The sequence below is a fragment of the Onychostruthus taczanowskii genome, unplaced genomic scaffold (genome assembly GCF_017590055.1).
Source record: "Onychostruthus taczanowskii isolate IOZ18803 unplaced genomic scaffold, ASM1759005v1 scaffold74, whole genome shotgun sequence".
Lineage (NCBI taxonomy): Eukaryota > Metazoa > Chordata > Aves > Passeriformes > Passeridae > Onychostruthus > Onychostruthus taczanowskii.
The window spans coordinates 4,091,389-4,105,371 of NW_024505229.1; the positions used below are offsets into that span (position 1 = coordinate 4,091,389).

At 60.9% G+C, this 13,983-nt stretch overlaps 2 protein-coding genes across 2 annotated transcripts in view; both read left to right on the forward strand.

Annotated features, from left to right (window-relative positions):
• The first annotated feature begins 246 nt into the window (after positions 1-246).
• SARS1 (seryl-tRNA synthetase 1) lies at positions 247-7,415 on the forward strand. Its single transcript, XM_041422733.1, has 11 exons — positions 247-457; positions 2,494-2,564; positions 2,730-2,810; positions 3,350-3,508; positions 3,961-4,104; positions 4,289-4,444; positions 5,189-5,410; positions 5,561-5,690; positions 6,532-6,689; positions 6,766-6,895; positions 6,969-7,415. The coding sequence occupies exons 1-11, from the start codon at positions 322-324 to the stop codon at positions 7,121-7,123; spliced, it is 1,542 nt and encodes a 513-aa protein (XP_041278667.1). The 5' UTR covers positions 247-321; the 3' UTR covers positions 7,124-7,415.
• A 1,301-nt stretch (positions 7,416-8,716) lies between these two features.
• CELSR2 (cadherin EGF LAG seven-pass G-type receptor 2) overlaps positions 8,717-13,983 on the forward strand; it is a 30,722-nt gene continuing 25,455 nt past the window's right edge. The window contains exon 1 of the mRNA XM_041422717.1: positions 8,717-12,576. Within this exon, the coding sequence (XP_041278651.1) occupies positions 8,763-12,576 (3,814 nt within the window). The 5' untranslated portion in view covers positions 8,717-8,762. The remainder of the gene's footprint in view (positions 12,577-13,983) is intronic.

Consider the following 13,983-nt stretch of genomic DNA (forward strand, 5'->3'; position numbering starts at 1 on the left):
GGCAGGGGGGCTCAAGGACGCTCGGGCCCCTCCACACCCCACCGTATCATCCCCAAACCCTCTCATAACTTCCCGACACCCCCGTCCTCCTGCCCTGCCTGGGCGTCCAGACCCGCTGGCACCTCCCTTGGTGGGGGTCAGGGGTGCTCGGGCCGCTCGGCCCTCAGACCCTCCGGGCCGCGTCCTCCCGTCCTGCTGCGCCGCCTCCGGGCCACCAAGGGGCGCTGCTGCCCCATCGCTGCGGCCACGCCCCTTCCGCGCACGCGCGCGGAGCAGCTGTCCCCGCCGGTGCTCCCGGTGCCGCCGCCGCCATCAGCCGTCATGGTGCTGGACCTGGACCTGTTCCGCGCCGACAAGGGCGGAGACCCCGCCATGGTGCGGGACATGCAGCGCAAGCGCTTCAAGGACCCCGCGCTGGTGGATGCGCTGGTGCGAGCGGACGGCGCCTGGCGGAGGTGTACGTGGGGGTGGGTGGGTGAGGGGAGGGAACCTCCGGGCTGGTGGACCCCCCTTAGCACACGCGGGCATGTCCCCCCTCCCGGTGCCTTTCCCCCACACCCTCTCAGCCCGGTGACCGGTCCGCAGGTGACAGGACGCCCCCACCACCGCCCCTAGGAGTCCCTCTCTCCCGCTCTCCCTCCCTTCCCTAGGAAGCGGCCCCCACACTGGTCCCCGAACCTCCTCGGTGAGATGGGGTGGCCTTTAGTCGGGGGTCTTTCCCGTCCTCCGCAGCTGTTTGTTGATTCTTCCCCAGCCCTCGGGGATCACCTCGGTGCATCATTGCCCTCTGGGACTGGATCCTCTGGGTAAATCACAGCAGAGACCGAGGGCTTGTCCCTGGGTGGATCCCCCTCGTCCCTAATCCCAGGGATTGAGGTGGGAGAAGTTCTCCCACTAGACCCGCCTTCCCTTAGCCCGAACATGGATCCCGTCCCATTGCGATCCCCAGGGATCCGCTCCCTGCATTGCCGCAGGATCCAGCTGGGCGGGGGGGGGGTCCTAGACAGTGCCACCCCCAGATTTGGGGTACACCACACCCGCAGGGTCCCATCTCCACCCACACGTGGAGGAACCACCTCCTCATGGCTCCCGGTGGGATATGGGGCAGGGGGATGAGCATCCAGCTCCGTCAGTGGGTGCCGGATGTGGAGAGGAGTTGGAGGGCGGCGGGAGGAGTGGGTGCCCCCAAACCCCGCTGTTCCCAGGGCACCCCAGTATTCCATTGCTGCGGGATGAAAGCGGCGCTTAGGGCTCCCCTTTAATGCGTTCACCTAGATGTCCAAGGGATCACCCGCTTCCCAGCCCCCTTCCCGCGGGCTCTGTGTCCCCAGGACGGCGGTGCTGGGGAATGGCGGGTGGCCGCAGGGTGAGGCAGGCTGGCGGGTCGCGCTGGCTGATGCAATCCCGCGGCGCCGCTGCGGGAGCCCGTGCTGTGCCGTGCTGTGTCCTGTTGGTGTTCCCTGGCTCTGGATCTCCTGGGGACTGATCCCTTCCGCTGATCAGGGTGGCACGTTCTCAGCGGAGGTGTCCCTAGTCTGAGCTTCCCCGGGTCTTGGGCTCTGCCCTTCCCAGCCCCAGGGTCATGGAGGGTGAGCATCCATGCTCCCCTCATCCAACACCCCCTGAATCTCATCACTGTGGCCTCAGATCCCAGGGTCTACTCAGTCCTTAGCAATCCCATCTGCTGAGGGAGGTGTCTCATGACAATGTGGGGTCCCAGCATAGTGTGGGGGTCCCATCCTAACAGGGAGGTCCCAGCATGTGGGGCTCCAAGCCTGTGGAGGGAGAGGTGCAATCCTGGCATGGGCATCCCAATGCAGCGTCAGGGAGGTCTCATCCTGGTGTGGGGCTCCCAGCCCAGCATGAGGGTCCTGTCCTAGCATTAGGGGGGTCCAAGTGAAGTATGGAGATCCTATGCTGATGTGGGGAGTCCCATCCTGGTGGAGGGATTCCTGTTTTGGCAGATGGGGTTCCCAGTCGAGCATGGGGGTCACAGCCCAGTGTGGGGGATCATAGCATGGAATGGGATCCCATTCCAGTACATTGTTCCCAGCCTGGCATGGGACTTCCACCCCAGTGTGGGGGACCCCATCCCCTCATGGGGATCCCAGTGTGGAGGACCTATCCCAGTCTGGGGGTCCCAGCCCAGCACGGGGAATCCCAGTGTAGGGTTCTCGTCTTAGAGTTGGGGCTGTCCCATCCCAGCGTGGTTCCAGCATGTCATGGGGGTTTCCAGCCTGGCATGGACGTCCCAGTGCAATGTCACTCCAGGTGTTTTCCAGTGATATCCCTACTCCTTGCGGCTCTGCTCCACATGATCAACCTCTGTCCTCCCAAAAACCCCAGGGCTGGTGCCTGTGGGTATTCCTGGAACTGCCATCCCCACTGCTGCTCCCATGGGGGCTCCATATCACCTCTCTATACCAGATAGGGGCCCCGGCCTTTCTCTCACTCAGCCTTCTCCCAGGTGACAGCCCCTGCCTTCCTTTGCAGGCAGGTTTCGTGCCGACAACCTGAACAAGCTGAAGAACCTGTGCAGCAAAACCATTGGGGACAAGATGAAGGTGGGGCATGAGTGCCCTGGGTCACCATATGGTGGGACATCACCAACTGGTGACATCTCTCCTTCTCCCAGCCCTCCAGTCTCTCCCTTGTGTCACTGAGGGATGTTTTCCTGCTGGAATTTTACTCTTTAACTCTCCTGGGGTTCCTTTTTCCTCTTGCTGCAGAAAAAGGAGCCAGTAGGGACGGATGAATCTGTACCAGAGAGTGCACAGAACCTGGATGAACTCACGGCTGATATCCTGGGGGTGAGTGAGACCCTAGCTCCCTCCACTGTGCCTACAGTTTGTCCAGAGCTTTGCCTGAAATTGCCCAAATTGGTGGCCTGAAGTGCCCACCAAATGAGGGGGGACTGCCTGATGCCCCAGCTGGGAGGATTCTTTATCTCTCAGTCCCACACCAGCAATAACTGACTCTTCCTCAGTGTCCTTGATCTCCCCAGCATCACTCTGTGTCAGTCAAGGGCTCATCCCTGCGAATTTGAGCGGCGTCAGTCCTTCTGTGTCCTCAGTGTGTCACTCCCTGCCTGCTTCCATCCCAGTTCGCTAGTCACCCTGGTTAATGAATGCAATGCTGGCTGCCATGGGAGCAGCTCAGGCCTTCCAGAGCCTAGCTTGTCCCCCCATTATCCTTTCAGCTGTTCTTGAGTGTGTCCAGTCCAGGGACTCATTCCAGAATATGTGGTGGGTCTAGAATTCACCATGCTGGGCCCAAGTTTCTCTGTGCTGGATGAGCAGGCCCCAGTGATCTTCTCTCTCCCCCACCTCATCCTGAGGTCTCTCTGCAGTGTCTCCAGGTATCCCAGATAAAGAAAGTTCGGCTGCTCATTGATGAGGCCATCCTGGAGTGCGACTCTGAGCGTCTGCGGCTGGAGGCTGAACGCTTTGAGAGCCTCCGCGAGATTGGGAACCTCCTCCACCCCTCTGTGCCCATTAGCAACGATGAGGTGGGACACGGGAAGGGAGGTGGGGCTGGATCAGAGGGGCCAGGAAGCTCACAGTGGGAAGCAGGGGGCTCCCAGCAGGGGATCCCCCGAGCCTGTCTTGGGTGGGCGGGTGAGGGAAATCTGCATGACAAGCCAGCATTTCCCACCGGGATCAGACAAAGAGCAGCTCAGACAACACTGAGCACACCATTGTTGGGGGAATTCATGGGAAAGGCGCTTACTGCGGTGAGGACGGGGTCTCCCTCTGTTGCCTCCATTCATCCCACGGGAATATTTTCCCAGGGGGAGCACAACTGAGCCAGGCTTGTTGCCAAGTGCCCACACAATAAGCTACAGGCTGGAGTTTGAGCCCTCAAAGTGGGCCCAGTGTGGTTCAGGGACTGGTGTCACAGTGTTCCAGGGCACTGAGGAGGTGATAGGCTCCTGCTCTTCTTTTCTCCGGGTTCCTGCAGGATGTGGACAACAAGGTGGAGCGGGTGTGGGGTGACTGCAGCTGCAGGAAGAAGTATTCTCATGTGGATCTGGTGGTGATGGTGGATGGCTATGAGGGGGAAAAGGGCGCCGTGGTGGCTGGCAGCCGTGGCTACTTCCTTAAGGTGAGAGCTGTGACCCCAGAATGATCGGGTTCAGAGAGGAACGTGGAGGGACAGGGGCCTTGGGTTCTCCTTCCCTGGGATTGATTGATGGGAGCCTCCAGAGGTCTCCTGGGCCCTCTGAGCAAGGAGGAGTGGCCTAGCAGAGTGTGTGTGTGGTGTCAGGCAGTGTGACCCTTGTTCCCAGGGCCCGCTGGTGTTCCTGGAGCAGGCGCTGATCCAGTACGCGCTGCAGAGCCTCCGTGCCCGGGGGTACACCCCGGTGTACACCCCCTTCTTCATGCGCAAGGAGGTGATGCAGGAGGTGGCCCAGCTCAGCCAGTTTGATGAGGAGCTTTACAAGGTAAGGGATTGCTCCGGATTTGGGACTTTGAAGCAAGCACCCTCATGGGGCTGCGGAGCTGGAGGCAGCGGGGTCTCCTCCGCCCTGGCAAGCTAGTGGTGGTGGCAGCAATGGTAGCAGCGGTTCCTTCCTCTCTCCTTGGGATCCGTCTCCACGTTGCGATGGTGATGATGTGACAAGGAGATGGCGTGTCTTGGGGGTCTACCTCTGTGGGAAACACTTCATGGTGACACTGCAGTAACAAGGAGGTGGCTCATCTTGGGTCTATCTCCATGGGTGACACACTGTGATGGCCATGAGGTGACAAGGAGATGGCTGGTCTCCAGAGTCCATCTCCATTGATGACGTGGTAACAAGGATGTAGCTTATCTCTCGGGTCCGTGTTAACACACGATGGGTGCCACATGATGGTGATGAGGTGGCTCATCTTTGGGGTCCATTTGCACAGGTGACACATGATGGCAGTGCAGTGACAAGGAGGTGACATGCTCTGGGGGCCATCTCCATGGGTGACATAGGTGACAAGGAGGTGGCTTGTGATGGTGATGACGTGACAAGGAGGTGGCTCATCTCTGGAGTCCATCTCCACGGGTGATACAGGTGACTCGTCCCTGCCATCAGCCCCTTTGAACGACCAAGAAACTCCCCTTGTGATGAATTCCCAAACCATCTGGCCCTGGAAAGCCTCCCTGCTGGTCCCTGGAGGTGCAGCTAGAAGAGGGCTGGTGGCTCATGTCCCTGCAGGTGATCGGGAAGGGCAGTGAGCGGGCGGAGGACAGTTCCATCGATGAGAAGTACCTGATTGCCACGTCAGAGCAGCCTATCGCCGCCCTGCACCGCGACGAGTGGCTGCGGCCTGAGGACCTGCCCCTCAAGTACGCAGGGCTCAGCACCTGCTTCCGCCAGGAGGTGGGATCCCATGGCCGGGACACTCGCGGCATCTTCCGTGTCCACCAGTTTGAGAAGGTGAAGGAGCAGTCCTGGGAGGAATTTGGGGTGTACTGAGGGTTGCTGTGGGGTTCCAGTGGGAATTCAGGGTGTACCTGGTGTCACTGTGGAGTTCCTGTGGGATTTAGAGCTATACCTGGTGTCACTGTGGAATTCCTTCTCCTGCAGATTGAGCAGTTTGTCTACTCCTCCCCCCATGACAACAAATCCTGGGAGATATTTGAGGAGATGATGGCCACAGCTGAGGAATTCTACCAGTCCCTCGGGATTCCCTACCACATCGTCAACATTGTCTCAGGTAGAGGCTCCTGTGTCACGGGGAGGGGGCCCTGACCTGCTTCCTGCATGGCAGTTTTTTGTCCCTGGCTCATTGCTGTACCCAGCCTGAGACAGAGGAAGAGAAGGGGACATTTTATTTTCTGTGGAACCCTCAGCCTTGCTCTGGGTCCGTGGGAGCGGGTGTGGACACTGCTGTGATGGGTTGTCCCCAGCTCCTCCTGGGAATGCTCACAGGAAAGAGATCTGGTTTAAAAGCTCCCTGTGGCTGAGTAGGACCCCTTTATCCATTGGCAGAGCGAGAACCCCACATTCCCACGCCAAGTGGGAACCCCACATCCCCATGGTTGAGCAGAAATCCTTCATTCCTGTGTCCAAGCAGGAATCCCAGATCCCCATGGCATAATCCTACATCCCCATAGTCAAGTGGGAAGCCCATGTCCAGGTGGCTGAGAAAGAGCCCTGTGTTCCTATAGCTCAGTGGGAATCTCACATCCACAAAGCTGAGAGAGGCCCCCACATTCCTGTGAGTAAGCAGGACCCCCATATCCCTATGGCACAGCAGGAACCCAGTGTCCTGTGGCTGAGTAGGAGTTCCCCATTCCCGTGTCCAGGCAGGACTCCCACACCCCCATGTCCCCATGACCAAACAACTTGTGGCTTGTTGACCCTGTGGCCAAGCGGGTACTCCACATTTCTATGGCTGAGAGGTAACCCCACATCACTATGGCAGAGCAGAAATCCATGTTGATTTGGCACCAACCTTGGGAGTGACTTTGGAGGCTTCACCCTACACTCTGCCCCAGGATAGGCAAATTCAGGATGGCAGTGGTACCCCCCACTCAGCACTGTTCCCCCTCCAGGCTCCCTGAACCATGCAGCTAGCAAAAAACTGGATCTGGAGGCTTGGTTCCCTGGCTCTGGCGCCTTCCGCGAGCTTGTCTCCTGTTCCAACTGCACTGACTACCAGGCCCGGCGCCTGCGCATCCGCTATGGCCAGACCAAGAAGATGATGGACAAGGTGAGGCTAGTGGGCATAGGGGAGTTCTTCCTGTGTTCCTTTGCTTTCCCCATGTCACAGGTGTCCCCTGCCACAGGTAGAGTTTGTGCACATGCTGAATGCCACCATGTGTGCTACCACCCGCACCATCTGCGCCATCCTGGAGAACCACCAGACTCCTGAGGGCATCCGCATCCCTGAGAAGCTCCAAAACTTCATGCCTCCAGGTAACATCCCCCTGTGCCCTCCCCATTCCCTGCTCCTTGGTGGGGGGGTGACAGTGGTCCCTTGTTTCCCCAGACCTGCGGGAGCTGATTCCATTCATCAAGCCGGCACCCATTGAGCAGGAACTCTCCAAGAAGCAGAAGAAGCAGCAGGAAGGAGGGGGCAAGAAGAAGGCAGCAGGGGGATGTGACCAGGTGCTGGAGGAGCAGATGAAGAACATGGAGGTCTGAGGGTGTCCCCCTGCACTCCAAGGACTTTGAGGGCCTCCCAAGTCATCTCACCTTCATTTCCAGGCTGTGCCCTTTGTCATCGTCTTTGCCTCAGAGGGGAGTCACCATCTGTCCTCCCTGTTCCATAAAGAACTGTCACTCTCAGGGCGCTGCCCCTCTCCCTGTGTGTCCTCCTTACCCTGCTGAGTCGGGCCGGGATCCCCCAAGTGTCCCCCTCATGCTGAGTGGTGCTGGGGACCCCCGTGCCCATGTAACATGTCCCTCCTCCATCCAAAATAAAGCCAGGAGCTGCTGAGCTGTGTGTTTTTGGGGGGGTCCAGCCCGGGGAGGTGTCTCCGTTGCACACCACCCTTCCTCCCGGCGCCTCCCTCCTCCCCTTTCTCCCTTCTGCCATCCCCACACAAAGCGACAGACAAAGCCCCTTTGTGATGCTAAGTGGGGCCGAGGGCCCCTAGCCTCAGCCCCAGCTGCTCTGCTCGCCCCCCGCTCCGGGGCGGGGTGATACACGGGAGGGTTACCCCCTTCCATCGCCATGCAGGGAGGCCTGGCTGCCCCCCGCTGCTCTGCGTGGGAAACCCCCGGCAGGCCGCGGGTGTCGGGTGGAACCGGCGGGGAGCGGCCCAGTGAGTCACCGGAGCCCCCGGCGGAGGCGGGGGGGTTCCGGCGCTCCAAGCGCCGCCTCGGCACTCGGGAGCCCCTCCCCGGTACCCGTCGGACCCGTTCCGCCGGCGGGGGAGGTGGCTCCGCGCCGCCTGTCTGCACCCACGCGAACGGCGCCGGCTTGGGCGTCGGAGGGGGGGAGCAGCAACCACAGACCGCGGGGATCCGTCCCCGTCTAGCCTCTCCAGTCCCTCCCAGTCTGTTCCAGCGCCCCCGACATCTCCTGTCTCTCCTAGTTTGTCCTAGTGACCCCCAGCTGCCCCAGTCCCTCTCAGCGTGGTCCAGTCGCTCCCAGTCTGTTCTATTGCCCCCGGTCCTGGTGCGGTGGGACGAGCCCAGGGATCGGGCGGGGGGTGGGGGGGATGTGTGGCACGGAGTGAGGGGAGACGGACTTCCGTGTGTGGGGACGGACTCCACGGCGGTGGGGACACAGGGGTCTTGGGGGACATGAGTATGTCACACTTGCTGTATGTGCCACACATGATCTCTGTGCTGTGTCACACACGTGCTCTCTGTCTCACATGTGTATGCTCCGTGTGTGTTTCACATGTGCCACACATATGTGCGTCACATACGTGGTTCCCATGTCATATGTGATCGCTGGTGCTTGTGTGCCCTGCGTGTGCGACGTGCGTGTTCCCTGCGCGTGCAACACGCGTGCCTGCAATGCACAGGTGCGTGCAAGACCCTTCACATCTGTGTATGTACGTGTGTGCGGGCAGGGCGCACATGTGCACCTCACACGAGTGTGCGCAACCTGCGCGCAGTGCGCGCTCGCTACCCCCGCGCTGCCACTGCCGGTGCGGCTGCGGGTGCCGCTGGCGAGTGCCGGGGGCGGCGGCGGCGGCTCCTTTAAGAGCGGCCGGGCCGGTGAATTGGCGGCTCCGCCCCTGCGGGAGCGCGCGGGCGAGGGCGGGGTGCAGGCGGCGGAGCGGGTCGCTGCGGGCACCGGCACCGGGGGCACCGGGGGGCAGCGGCCATGGGCCCTCCGCCCACCCGCCGGGCCGCACTCCGGCTGCTGCCGCTGTTGCTGCTGCTGCCGCTGCCCGCACCGGGACCCGCCACCGCCATCGCTACCGGCATCGGCTCCGGCATCGGCAGCGGCACCCGTACCCGTCCGTCCAGCACGCTACCGGCGCCACTCCAGCTCCGCGGCGGCACCGGGATCAGCGGCGGCGCGTTGTCTCTGCCGAGCACCGGGGACAGCGGCGACAGCGCTGGGCCCGCACCAGCCGCGGGCGGCAGCGATGGGACTGCATCAGGCACCGGCTCCAGCGATGGTGCGTGGCCCCCGCCGAGCACCGGGAACAGCGGCGACAGCGCTGGGCCGGCACCGGCCGTGGGCGGCAGCGATGTGACGGTACCAGGCACCGGCTCTTCCAGTGGGGACAGCGGCGGTGGCATTAGGGGGTTCCCAGGTATCGGCGGCTCCAGGGTTACCGGAGACACTGGAGGCACCGTGCATGCTGGAGATACCTGGAAGCCTGGAGGCACTGGGGGCGTTGGAAGCACCAGGGATGCTGGAGGCACCCGGGATAGTGGAGGCACCGGGGTTACTGGAGGAACTGGAGACACTGGAAGCACTCATGTCCTCAGGGGCACCAGGAGCGCTGGGAATACTGGACACACTGGGGACACCAACATCCTCATGGAGGATACTGGGAGCACTGGGAACATGCTGAGCACTGCGGGTGTTTGGAGCACTCCAGTCCCCAGCGGCACCAGGAATTCTGAACTCACTGGAGAGACTGGGAGAGTCTCCAGAGATGCTGGCAGCACTAGGAAAGTCCCCAGGGATACTAGGAGCACCAGAGACACTGAACATAATGGGGAGACTGGGAAAGTCCCCAGCAACACCAGAAGCACTGTGGACACTGGACATGCTGGGAACACCAATATCCCCAGGGAGACCACTGGCACTGGGGATACAATAGACGCTGGGGACGTTGTGGAGTTCCAGACCACAGCAGTCTCTAGGCCCCCCATACCTCACCACCGTCCCTGCCGCAGCCCCAACACAGCACCGCAGTTCCAGCCCTCCAGCTACCAGGCCACAGTGGAGGAGAACCGGCCAGCGGGCACTCCAGTGACACAGGTGACAGCACACGACCCTGATGAGGGCGAGGCAGGCCGACTGCACTACTCTATGGCTGCACTCTTCGACAGCCGCTCTGATGACCTCTTCACCGTGGACCCTGTCACTGGTGCCATCAGCACCGCTGCACCACTGGACCGCGAGAGCAAGAGCACTCACGTGTTCCGCGTGACAGCAGTGGACCACGGGACACCCCGGCGCAGTGCCATGGCCACACTGACGGTGACAGTGAGTGACACCAACGACCATGACCCAGCCTTTGAGCAACCAGAATACCGGGAGAGTGTGCGAGAGAATCTGGAGGTGGGCTATGAGGTACTGACAGTGCGGGCCACCGATGGTGACGCTGGTCCCAATGCCAACATCCTCTACCGCCTCCTCAATGCCGGTGATGCCAGCAAGGTCTTTGAGATCGATTCCCGCTCAGGTGTCATCCGCACCCTTGGCCCTGTGGACCGGGAAGTAGTGGATGCCTTTGAGCTGTTGGTGGAGGCCACAGACCAGGGCCAGGATCCAGGTCCCCGGAGTGCCACAGCCACTGTCCGCATCGCTGTGGAGGATGACAATGACAATGCGCCGCAGTTCAGCGAGCGACGTTACGTGGCACAGGTCCCTGAGGACGTGGTACCCAATGTGGCAGTTCTGCAGGTGATGGCCACCGACCGTGACAAAGGCAGCAATGCACTGGTGCACTATAGCATTGTCAGCGGCAACACCCGTGGGCACTTCTACATTGATGCGCAGACAGGCACGCTGGATGTCGTTACCCCTCTGGACTACGAGGTCACCAAGGAGTTCACCCTGCGGATCCGGGCACAGGATGGGGGCCGCCCACCTCTCTCCAACATCAGCGGTTTGGTTACCATCCAGGTGTTGGATGTCAATGACAATGCACCCATCTTTGTCAGCACGCCCTTCCAGGCCACAGTGCTGGAGAATGTCCCCGTGGGCTACTCTGTCATCCATGTACAAGCCATTGATGCCGATTCAGGAGACAACAGCCGGTTAGTTTACACCTTGCTGGAGACTGGCACCGGCTTCCCCTTTGCCATCAACAACAGCACCGGGTGGATTGTGGTGGCCTCTGAGCTGGACCGGGAGGTAGTCGACTTCTACAGTTTCGGGGTGGAGGCGCAGGACCATGGCACCCCCCCAATGGCCTCCACGGCCAGCGTCAGTGTCACCATCCTGGATGTCAATGACAACAGCCCTGAGTTCACCCAGCGGGAGTACGGCGCCCGCCTGAACGAGGACGCAGCAGTGGGCACCAGTGTGCTGACTGTCTCTGCTGTTGACCGTGATGCTTACAGTGTCATCACATACCAGATCTCCAGCGGCAACACCCGCAACCGGTTCTCCATCACCAGCCAGAGCGGTGGTGGGCTCATCTCCCTTGCCCTGCCCCTGGACTACAAGCTGGAGCGGCAGTACCTGCTCACCATTGCTGCCTCTGATGGCACCCGCCAGGACACTGCCCAGGTGGTTGTCAATGTCACCGATGCCAACACCCACCGCCCCGTCTTCCAGAGCTCCCACTACACCATCAACATCAATGAGGATCGGCCAGTGGGCACAACAGTGGTGGTCATCAGTGCCACAGACGAGGACACGGGGGAGAACGCCCGCATTACCTACCTGATGGAGGACAGCATACCCCAGTTCAGCATTGCTGCTGATACTGGTGCTGTCACCACCCAGATGGAGCTGGACTATGAGGACCAGGTGTCCTACACCTTGGCCATCACGGCACGGGACAATGGTATCCCACAGAAATCTGACACAACTTACCTGGAGATCCTGGTGAGTGATGTCAATGACAATGCACCCCAGTTTCTCCGTCATTCCTACCAGGGATCCATCTACGAGGATGTTCCCACCTTCACCAGTGTCCTCCAGGTCTCTGCAACTGACCGTGACTCCGGGCTCAATGGCAGGGTCTTCTACACCTTCCAAGGGGGTGATGATGGTGATGGCGACTTCATCATTGAGTCCACCTCGGGCATTGTCCGCACTTTGCGCCGTCTGGACCGGGAGAATGTGCCGCTGTATTCCCTGCGGGCATTCGCCGTGGATAAGGGGGTGCCAGCCCGGCGGACACCAGTGGAGATCCAGGTGACAGTGTTGGATGTCAATGACAACCCACCTGTGTTTGAGCGGGACGAGTTTGACATCTTTGTGGAGGAGAACAGCCCCATTGGGCTGGTGGTGGCCCGGATCACTGCCACCGACCCCGATGAGGGCACCAATGCCCAGATCATGTACCAGATCGTGGAGGGCAACATCCCCGAGGTCTTCCAGCTGGATATCTTCTCCGGAGAGCTCACTGCCCTGGCTGACCTGGACTATGAAACCAAGGCTGAATACATAATGGTGGTCCAGGCGACTTCGGCACCACTGGTGAGCCGGGCCACCATCCATGTGCGCCTGCGTGACACCAACGACAACAGCCCCCAGCTCAAGAACTTTGAGATCCTCTTCAACAACTACATCACCAACCGCTCCGGCAGCTTCCCTGGGGGCGTCATTGGCCGCATCCCTGCCCATGACCCCGACGTCTCTGACCGCCTCACTTATGCTTTTGAGCAGGGCAATGAGCTCAACCTCGTGCTGCTGGACCCACACAGTGGGGACCTGCGCCTCAGCCCGGCCCTGGACAACAATCGCCCACTTGAGGCCATCATGAGGGTGTCTGTCTCTGGTAAGACCCCCACCCATGGAGGGGACCTTTCAGGGGGAGTGAAGTTTGTGGGTATATAGACCTCTATTTTTGCATGGAGGCAAGGTGTTATGGGGTCTCATTACCCTGTTTTGGCTGTCTCCACCCTCCAGATCGAGAGGAGGGGGAATAATGGGATGCTGTGCCACCCTGACACCCCAGACATCCAAGCTGGAGGCTGTCGGGGTCCCTATCACCCCCTTTGCTTTCCCCACCCCCCTGGGCTGTCCAGAGGTGGTCCTGGCACTTCTCTGTCTGTCAGTGAGCAGGGTGGGCCAGGACCCAGTGCGTTTATTGGGGGAGCAGAGGCTGATATGGGCCAGCAGGGTCCTGGTACCCTTGGGGGCTTGTTATGGGGGTGTGATGGGTGAATCTGGGAAGGCTCAGGGTGCAGTGCAGTATTGGGGGAGTCCTGGCACTGCCATGTTTGTGTTTCCAGGAGACTCCACTTGAATGAATTCAGTGCAGGAGACACAAGGCCTGGTGTGTGTATTCGGGGGGGCAACCTGGCCTCCACTGAGAGGTGCCCAAACCCAGTGGTGGGCGGGGGGGGGGGATCATCGCAAAATGAGGGGGGTTGTGCCATCAATTGTCGGCACCATTTGGATGGTGGGCTGTCCAGGAGGTGCTTCTGGGGGATGGGGGTCACCCCAAGGTGGGGGAACACCTCCTTAGTCACCCCCAGGTCAGGGGGAAACTGGGTCACAGGCCATGCCTGATGTCCATTGTCCTCAGCCACATGGTCCCCATCGCCCCACAGCTTCCCCTGGCAGGGGTCCCTGCGCTGGCCACACAAAGCAGGGGGCCCAGGGCACAAAGGGTGGGGGCAGGGAGTCCCCCGTGTCCCCCCCAAGCACAGGGGCAGGCGGGAGGGAAACAAAAGGTCCAGCCATAGCTGGGCCCTCGCAGCCGCAGCCATGGTAACCTTACCCCCCCGCCAGCCACTGGCTACCAGTCACTGGCCACAGGCCACTGGGCAGCCCTGGCCTCTGCCACCCCCTATGGCACTTCCTTCTGCCTGCTTGACCCCCCACCTGTCCCCATGTTCCCTTCATCCATCTGTCAGCCTGCTCCCCATCTGTCCTGCATCCCACTGCCCTCAGCCAGGGGGAGGACAAAGAAGAGGAGAAAGGTGGGTGCCCCACTGCTTAGCAGAGATTTTGCTCCCCCAGCCCCACAATCAGCACCAGCCCCACAACCAACACCAACCCCATAGCCAGCACCAGTCCCTTAACGAGCACCATCCCCATACCAGCCCCAGAAACAGCTCCAGCTCCATAACCAGCCCCAACCCCATAACCAACCACCAACCCCATTTAGATTCCCCACCCCACAGTGTCCAGGCAGGATGGGCATCCCATGACCCACACTGTCCCCATTCAATGGTTG

Coding starts and splice junctions, on each gene's coding strand:
- SARS1 (XM_041422733.1), top strand. CDS start 322: ATGGTGCTGGACCTGGACCTGTTCCGCGCCGACAAGGGCGGAGACCCC. Junction 2,811..3,349: donor TCACGGCTGATATCCTGGGG/GTGAGTGAGACC, acceptor GTCTCTCTGCAG/TGTCTCCAGGTATCCCAGAT. Junction 6,896..6,968: donor CCAAAACTTCATGCCTCCAG/GTAACATCCCCC, acceptor TTGTTTCCCCAG/ACCTGCGGGAGCTGATTCCA.